Source organism: Egretta garzetta, unplaced genomic scaffold (genome assembly GCF_000687185.1).
Source record: "Egretta garzetta isolate BGI_Z169 unplaced genomic scaffold, ASM68718v1 scaffold18, whole genome shotgun sequence".
Lineage (NCBI taxonomy): Eukaryota > Metazoa > Chordata > Aves > Pelecaniformes > Ardeidae > Egretta > Egretta garzetta.
In genome coordinates, this window is record NW_009260616.1 from 6,753,691 (window position 1) to 6,763,567 (window position 9,877).

General features: G+C 41.2%; 1 protein-coding gene across 1 annotated transcript; it reads right to left on the reverse strand.

Moving 5' to 3' along the window:
• Positions 1–642: 642 nt before the first annotated feature.
• Positions 643–9,739, reverse strand: HDDC2 (HD domain containing 2). The gene is made up of 5 exons (XM_009645250.2): positions 9,622–9,739; positions 8,573–8,675; positions 5,663–5,731; positions 1,913–2,051; positions 643–737 (listed from the first exon to the last, which is right to left on the reverse strand). Exons 1-5 carry the CDS (start codon positions 9,678–9,680, stop codon positions 643–645), a joined length of 465 nt encoding a protein of 154 aa, XP_009643545.1. The 5' UTR covers positions 9,681–9,739.
• Positions 9,740–9,877: the final 138 nt, after the last annotated feature.

Genomic DNA, 9,877 nt, shown 5'->3' on the forward strand with positions numbered 1-9,877 from the left:
CCTTATGGGAAATCTCAGCACTGCTCCCCAATACAACGCGTGAGCTGTGGAAAAATTGCATGAAACAATAAACATATGAGAAAATGTAATTAATGAGATTACCGGTTTTATCTACTGTCACTTCTTAAGGCTTACGCACTCCCAAAGAAATCTCATCTCTGGCTCCGTCGAGAGCTTCCAGAGAAATGCACTCATTGGCCTCGCTTCTGTGTAGCGCAGTGAACAGATATTAACCCATTTGATATAGAAGGTACTTAAATCCATACGTACTTGGAAGTCACAGGACAAGACCACCTGTCCCAGTCAGTGCATTACACAAACAGATGAGATTGCAGCCAGCTGATTTTTAAACTTACCTGAACTTCGCCAGTGAAGAAGCTATTTGTAGCTGAGACTGCATCAATCAGAGGCTGATTAAACAAAGAAAGAACCCAAACAAACTAAATATTTGGTCCTTGACCCAGCCTCCGATCTGGGAGGTCACTATTCTACCTGCTCCTATCTAAGTGGTCCTGGGATTCTCGGCAGTGAATGCACAGAAAAAAAAAATCTGCCAGCAGAATCAGTGATGTGATGGGAGGAAAAATAATGCACAGAATATAAAACCGAGTATTTATTACAGATACAGCATTTAGGAACACTTCAGGAATGTGGATGAGATGTAGCAGCTATTTTTTTATTCCTTTCTGTGTTAATCAGAGATACAAGCTGGAGTACTTCTGGGTGAGTAAACTTCCCTGGAAAGCAAAAGAAAGGGGAAGTTAACTAAAAATACTCTCATTTTCCTGCGTGTGAAAGGTTGGCAGTGTCAGGTTAGCAATAATGGTGTTTATTTTGAACCTAAAGCAACAAGTTATCCTTTTAAGAGATACTCCCATTTAACTCCAACTATGGAATAATTGTAAGAGTAGTTACAGCTATTTTTCCCCCCAAAATATTTCACGCTCTATTGAGACACTTAAAAGCTAAAGACCAGGACAATCCCATGCTATGCATCCAGCTACAGGAAACCACCCCAATTACAGGTGCATGTAGGGTATATGGTCTAGGCTCTACTGAGACACTAGCTTAGTCTAAGTTACCGAGTTCTAGTCGGAAGGCAAAGATGTCAACTAAAAAATGAAGCATTCCGGCTATGCTGATATCAGCCTTTTTTTCCTTCTTCCCTAAACAAATTATTACATTTTTCAGAGAGCTCATTATTTCCCTGAGGAATCACGAAAGTATAAACAGGACTCTTCAGAGAGCACGTCTGGTGATTGCTGTTCATCTGTCCCTATTTCTTCCCAGGACGGGATGACTTGGAGTCACGGTCCTCTCCTGATGTTCAACTCCCTTGCTAAAGTAATAAAGTTTTACCTATTTTTCCTTTCCATTATCAGTTTATTTTGGAAAGGATGAAAAGCAGTGGATAGAATAAGAAGTAATACAATTGTACCTAAAAGATTCCACTGAGCTGGTTCTCACATGTACCTTGGGCAGGTCACACTAGAGCACAGCTCACGCAGGGATAACAAATTCTGCTTCACTGGCTCACGAAACACAAACGAAGTAGAAACAAGCTGCTGTCAGAGCATCAGTGAAGAATGAAGCCTCCTTTATACCCCCTCTGATGGTACGGGGAGATCCTTAAACACATGCAAGCATAATGAAAGCCGGGCCTCTTTCTAGGTGCCCAAAGTGATGTAAAGGGAGCTTGGCGTAGATGAGATTCAGGTTCAATACATGCGAATAAGTGTAAGGTATGTTCACACTGCAGTAAGTTTCCCCAAAAATATTTAGGGTACTTGAGCGATGAGTAAAGTAACTAGTTCTCACTTGCTCTGAAGGTATAACAGAAAAAAAAAAAAAAGGCAATTTATATATTTCATTTACCAAAAGAAAAAAAAAAAAAAAAGCCCAAATGTCATACCAGCAGTTGAATCGTAGAAATCCTGCAGCCTGCCAGGTGCGTTTTCCAACTCTTCATACTCAAATGCTTGCAGTATCATCTCACACTGATCCAACTGTTTTACAAACTTGGCTTCCGCAGTACTCTGGTGTTCATATTCCTGAACAGATTTGCAAGTTACAAGAAAAAAAATTGTGTTGTTCTGAAATGGGAGTATTAGACGCTCTTTATATATGTCGAGTTTTCTTCATTAGTACAAGCCACTCCATAAATATTCACAAGAGTTACATCTTTCACTCTCTTTTTAAGACTGCTATTCAGCAAAACACTTGAAATAATTACATGCTGAATTGCTGTTAAATGTAATAGGACTTGAGAAGACAATTCTCTTGCATACTCTAACTTAAAAACATACCAAGTGTTTTGGCTGAATCGGGAATGATACAGACACAACCCTACGTGATATACAAGTTGAATATAGATTCCTTTTAACAACATTTTACATAAAAAGATCTTTTCAGGCCTGGCTAAGGCTACAAAAAGCCACTTTACCACAGCGTGTGCCTATACATTACCTAGTTTTAAGACCTATTTTGCACTTTTCTCCACCACTTGCTGTTTTTATACAGAACTGTTCTTTACATTTCTCCTGCCACTCCTTCTTAAATCTCTTTGGTCTAATCTGTCTGAGCTGCTTATGTCTTTATGCCTCTCCTAGGAGATAGGGAGGGGAGTCATTAAGGGGTTTCCTCCCCTTTAATCTCTCTGCTATCTTTTCCCTCTCTCCAGCCATGGTCAGCATATATTTGTAAGTCATTCGCATTTCTAGTCAACTTGAATAATTTTGCTGTCATCTGCTTCCAGTGACGGTTGCAGAAGGGTTTGCCATTTCATTTTCTCTTTTCTAAATCTACTGCATCATATGTGATGTCTCAGCAGCTGGTCTTCTCCTGACTTTCAAACTCAACCACAGAAAGAGGCTGCTTTCTATGCAGGTTACCGTCAGCTTGATACCCTCAGCAGGTCTGACCCCATTCATCATCACCACCACCACCAATCAGACCAGAGGTGTAAGTACACACCGGGCCTGTCTGTGCTTTCAGATCCACACAATCCACAAAGCACAGCAGTTCTGCAGATGAGAGCAGCACAAGTGCAGGAAGAGCCTTTTCTACTGACCAAAGAACACGGCGCTTCTTTCTGCCATCTTAAGGCAGCAACCATGGCAAGATCCTGGGTTGCAATTCCAGCACAGTGATGCCCAGATAGGCATCATGGTCATTTCCTTGTCTGACACACTATTAGGAGCCTGTTTGTTCTTACGCTTATTGCTTTACCTTTGAAACTCAGAAATACAGATTTTGATAGCCACGACTGATTCGTATACTACTCCATTTGGGTTTGAACGATGCTCTGAATTCTCAATTATACTTTGATCATTATTTTAGTAATCAATTTTTTGTCAACATTTTCACCTTCTATTCCTCCTTTCAATCTGAGCTTTGCCTCATCTTTAAATTGTTTAAATACTACTACTTATTTTCTTAAATCTGTTACTACTATTTTTTTTTTTTGGCCACCAAAGAGAACAAACTCTTGGCAGCATTACAAAGGAGAACTTCAGGAGAAGGAGAACTATGGCCGTTTGCTTGTAAAGGCCTGTCCCACCTCCAGCAATTAATTGGGAGTATCAATCTGTTACCAACCTCTTTGTGCCACACAACCCACCAGATCTTATTCATACCTCAGCTCACATTAACCTCAAGAAACAGCAGCTATTATATGTGCAACTGTGCACAGTGCTGAAACAAACACTTGCTGTTTCCTCCCCGCAGGTGTTCAAGAGTGCGAAATAACAGCATACTTTGGAAAAACAGTAACTGGTCTCTCAAACACCACAGTCTGACTCCTGTCTTTCTGCTCTTGAAAAGCAGGACAGAGCTGAAGCGTGCTGACTCCTTTACTTAAAACTTTTTTCAAACATATTCTGGATTAAGTTATGAAGTGAAAATATATCGGAAGCACCTTTCTGCTGCCCTTCTCGCCTACACTACACTTGCAGAGCGCCCACCAATACAGACCAAAGCAACAGCCCCTGTAAGGCTGAAGGGAAAGGGGCAGAGACAAGGGCAGAGCCGTGTGGGAAGGACTTGCTAGGAGCATCAACAGACCCTGCCCCAGCCATGGTTCAGCTCTGGGCCACAACTTCCTTCACTCACAAAGAAGAATCAGAAGGAAACAACTCTGGCTAGCTGAGAGCAGAGTACCATACCGAGGGATCAGAGGCTTCTTATTTTATGCTTTTTTTTTTTTTTCTTTTTAAGAAGCACCTAGTTGTTCCACTTAAAATAAGACTAGAGGGACTACATGTGAATATTAGATTTTTAGGTTACACTTGCTGCCATGTGGGTTACGCGCACACTGCTGCATTGGAGACTCAATGCCAATAAATTATCCTGAAGGTAGAAAACAAAGAACAAAAGATCAAAAGTGTGCATATGTTAAATTGTGGTTAATGAGAATGATAAAAAGTAACATTCTGAAGAACGAACTGCATATTGAACCAGCTCTTATACAATCATAAGAGAAGACTGAGGCAAAGAAAAAGAATATATGCCAAAAAAAAAAAAAAGTCCTACAGAACTATTCCTATCTGTCAAAAACTCCTTTTCCTCAATTCTAACAGCTTTCCAAGGGGCAAGGAACCAATGCTCACTAAACAAATGCATACACATTATTTCCCAGACCTGGTTATGTTGGTTTACCCCCTTTATCTTTAATTATAACACTGAAAACCCATCCCCATTGCCAGTTTCACCACACAACTACAGCAAGAAAAAAAAAAAGCTCCAAACAGAGTGCTGTAACAGAAGGCAGAAATTGGCTCCAAATATCTGGAATTTAAATACAGTTGAAGTATAGAAGTAAGAGTATCAGCACAAAATACAGTTTCAGGTCACAGAGAAACATGTAATGCTTTGTTTGCAACAGCATGTGAACAAGAGATTGTGGATGCACTTGTCCTCATGCGACTGTATGCCAGGAGAAGATAAAGCACTGTAATTATAAACTTGAATTGTTTGGAAATAATCTAAACATCCCTAGTTTGCCAGTATAAAAGATCTTATCAATTAACAGCATGAGTTCACATCAAGAAGTTAAATCACCTTCAAATACTTTCCAATACAAACATTTAAGGCATCCAAGACCAGACAGCACTCTTGTGTTGTTTGTAGAAAAGCACTGTTCTGTGACAGTACACCACGTTTAAGTTTAAGCCAGAAGTTACTACTAAATTTTTTAGCCTAATGGGCTGTATAATAAAGAAATTGAAGCCACCTAAGTTATTACTTGCATAAGAAGCAGAAAACGCTCCACGGCATGATCAGCTCCCATTATTTCTTCCCGTATTAAAAGATCATGAGCTGCATATGGCAGCAGAGATAATGTAGTAAAAAACCAGATTTCTACCCAAGAGGGCTGGATGGGCACAAGCCCTTCCTTCGGCTGTACAAACCAAGCCCTGGACAGGTTCAACTGAAACTTTGAGAGGCCAAAGGCAGAAGCTGGTTATTTTACCAAAGTTTGGGATTTCTGTTTGAAAAGGATTCCAAAATGACCTTGACTCATACCGTTAGCTTTATTTCCCAAGCAAATGAATCTACCTTGCTTGAGGTCAAAATAAGAGATGACACAGTTTCATAAGTAAACAGGAAGAGGATAATAGGCCACTCTGAATTTTAGCAAAGGATGAAAGGAATGCAAGCTTACTTCCCAGAGTTCATAGATTTCTTTTCTGAGGTCCTCTGATAGAAGCTGGGTCAGTTGTTGCATAGCTGCCTGAAAAAGAAGCCATTTCCATTTATCAATTTTTTGAGCAAGCACATTTCCATCATTATCTTTTTTGAAGAATTAACTGCTTGGTACCAAGTTTACTGAAACTTATACTACACAGTATATTATTCTAAAGTGCACATGTAGATACATCTGCCAGAGAAACAGTAGGACCACTCAGTGAAGAATCTTTTTGGGGGAGCTTAGAGAACTAGTCTAAAACACCAGAAAAATAACCTGAAAGTGCATCCAGTATCTTCAAGAGTCCAAAAAGAAGCCCAGAGCAGAACATGCAAGTCAAATGCCAGGGAACAGCCATCAATTACCAGCTCTGCCTTCCAGATTTAACTAGTGGATGCAACATTTGAACTTAATAGCTTACAGGTGGTTCATAAAAGCAGCTTCAAAACAGTAACTGTGTTGCAACTGTTGACTTGTAAAGTGTTGACAAGCAACTGCCCCCTCCCAACCTAGCAGGTTTCCACTAGCAGGGCTGAGAACAGCTACTGACTGTCAGGGAAGTAACACAATAGAAGTCTTTAAAAATCTCCAATTTTGAAAAACAGAGGAAAAAAAATATCTATTTAATGCCCTGCAGCAATAAAACACAGTGCTCCCAGGCTGAGATACCATTTGTTCAACAACAAAAATTTTGGTACAAGGTTTAATGCAATATCAAACTGATGGCAGAACCAGCAAGCAGACATTGTTCTGCATGGTCTTCACTCTCCCAGCTGGTCAGTCTCATTTCTGTGCTATTTCTACCATTTTCCTATTAACACTAAGGGCTGCTTCCGAAACAATACAGATCACAGGTAAGACAAAGGTTTTGTTCCATCATTGTTTCTCCACTTCAAATACAGGGTACAGTTTCACAATATGGCTGAACTGAACCAGCTGCTCCCCATCACTGAAGCATCAAGGTCTCATTTCTCCCCACCTCCTTACAGCTCTGGGGCTCATCAGGTTTCAAAGTGACTTACCTAGAAAAAAAAGCCACCCAAACAACCCCAAACAAAAAATCCAAAATTGTTTGGGTTTGTTTTTTTTTTAAATCAAGTTGATTTTCTGCTGCCTTAGCCTTGGTGAGATTAGCTGATTAAACTCACTGCACAAGCAGCGAACCTCAGAACCACCTCAACGTCAGCTGTAGAGCAAAGGGAAAAAAAAAAGGAGAACTCTGCAGCAACAGCAGTGTATTGGTAATTCAGCTCAAGCCACCTCATGAAGCTGTTACCCTTGGTGTATTTTTACAACAAAGGACTTCAGAGTCAGCCTAAATGTTTAATGCTTGCCCCTCCTTCCCACAAAGTCAGGAGCAAAGTCCTCATCGAGTGAAATGGGAGCAGAAGGAGCTGCAAAGAAACATCCTCAGGCATCAAAATATCTTTTTCATTGTGCAAATACAAATGAGAATTCCCTCTAGGGAAAGTTGAAGCCTGATCCTCAGTGACAAAACAACCTTTGGAGACTTCCAGGAAAGAGGGGTTTGGGTTTTGGTTTTTGTTACATTTGGGGGTGGGGGGATTTTTTTTTTTTTTTTTAAGCGTAAGAACACACTAGGAAGTACACTGAAAAAGAATACCAAAATTGCAGTCAATAACGATAATACTTTGAGAATGCTGAGTACCCCTTTGATCTTTAATTTCCACTTTCTTAGCAAAGAGCTTACTCCCAGAGTTAGTCATAGCCCCCCCAGCCCCAAGTTTTAAACAGGTAAGCATAAAAGCATGTGTGGGGCGGAAATAATCACTGTAACCTTTTTTTTTTTTTTTTTACACTCTTTGAAGAGCTAATTGTAGCCTCTGAAGAGTTCCCGAGGCATCACGTTGCCCTCTAGCTGTGGCTGGAGGAGTGGTTTACATTTTCTTCAAATAATACAACAAAGCAGAAATGACAAACCAACAGTTTGGATATGTACAAGGCCAATAACTCTAGGCACGCTGTACTCAAAGACCCATGACAAAAAAAAAATAAAATAAGACACCTGTGGCTGGAGACCTGTGCAAACGGTTTAAACAAAGTCTCTGTCACAACCTCTGCATGAGGGCTACAAAAGTGATCTGAGGGCTGGAGCACCTCTCCTATGAGGACAGGCTGAGAGAGCTGGGGTTGTTCAGCCTGGAGAAGAGAAGGCTGCGGGGAGACCTGATTACGGCCTTTCAGTACTTAAAGGGGGCCTATAGGAAAGATGGGGAAAATCTTTTTAGCAGGGCCTGATGTGACAGGACAAGGGGTAATGGTTTTAAACTAAAACAGGGTAGGGTAGGTTTAGACTGGATACAAAGAAGAAATTCTTTACAATGAGGGTGGTGAAACACTGGAACGGGTTTCCCAGAGAGGTAGTGGAGGCCCCATCCCTGGAAGCATTCAAGGCCAGGTTGGACGGGGCTCCGAGCAACCTGATCTAGTTAGCGGTGTCCCTGCTCCTGCAGGGGGGTTGGACTAGATGACTTCTAGGGGTCCTTTCCAACCCAAAACATTCTATGATTCTATGACCTGGCACCAGACAAATGATCTGCCATGAATGGTCATCCACCTTCTCAGTGCACCTACTCCCTGTACCCCACCGCTTGGTAAGGCTGGTCAACATGACTAGTTCAGGCAACCAAAAATCCAGTCAGTTCAGGAATAAATAGCCAACGTGAAGATTACTTCAAAGGTTCTCCTTCCATAACTTTGCACTTGGTGACATTACACATAAAAAAAAAAAAAAATCACAAGTTGAAAACTTTGGTTGTTTGTGGCATACTTATCCAACACTAAAGACAGTATTACATTGCTTCCCTACCACCAGAACATTAAAAGAACACTTTGCAGATGCAGCTTCATGCCTTACGTCCATACCTCTTCTCTCCTGTGTTTCTCCTCTTTTGAGATATTATCTGCAGGAGCAATATCTCCAACAATGCATTCAGCCATATCGTGAACCAAAGCTAATCGTATGCATCTGACAAGGAGCAAAGACAGAAAAATTAGGTTTTGAGCATTTTAAGTTATACCTTGTTATTCATAAAGCTAAAAGACTGCATAATTTATCCCCTTCATGTATTTTACAGGGTTGTTGGGTTTTTTTTAATTTACATAATACTTTTCACTTCTTCACTAAGGGAAGTAGTTTCCACTTAGACATGATTTTAATTCCTGACTTCTAGCAGCTGCTGCTTGTAAATGTAAATTCAAGTATAAATACAGTTTGTACAAGAGCACAGCATTCAACAGTAATGTACTTCGCTTATGTATGCTCGGCTTTCAGACATGTTGTGGTAACTAACTGCATTGTACACTTCACATCAATGCTGCAACAGGTAGAAGGTAATCTGACTGGAGCCATCCCAAATTCAATATATAATCTGACACTCACAGCTCTGTCAGTCTGCAGCAGAATACTCAAAAAAGCCTTCACTATTTTCATCAGCTTCCCAAGGGATAAAACAAGCATGATCCCATACTACACTTGACAGCTCACTCATCACTAATACTTTCTCTTTTATGCTATGTAATTTCTGAGGCTCCTTACTGCTGCTGAGTGCTAACTAAGTCTGTCAAAATCCACAAAGTATATGGCTTTGCCCTTGCTGTCCGTTGTTTCAAACTGCATTTTAACCGAGCATCTTCAGCCTGCTTACTTTGGCTTGAGAGAAGGCCAGCTCAGAGCCTCTGCATTAACAACTTGCCTCAGCACCTGGCGTTGAGCAACAGAAGTCTTTAGCCCCTTTCAGCTCTCCAGGTAAACAGCACCCCATCCAAAGGATGGAGGGAAGAGGGGAAAGGATTTCAAACTCCTTCAGGGTGTTTTAAAAGCTCCTCCGCAGGATGGCAGAGATTTTAATTGTTTTGGTTGCAGCTCTCCCACGACCTTAACAGATGGTGACGATAACCAGAGGCAGCCTTACCTATCCTTGTTAAGGCTCTTGTCTTCGGTCACCAAAGCCATCATCGCCATCCTGTACATATGATCGGATACGCTCTCTGGCTTCGCCACGTTCCTGTACACCCATCCCGTCCGAGGTACTCTCTGCGCGAGGAGAGAGTCACAGCAAGGTACACGTTAACACCTGAGGTTCTGAAGGACCTCGCTTCAAAGGTGCCAGCAGAAATTTTGCCCCACCATGACCTCCACGTTCCGGGGAAACACCCGCCCCACGGACC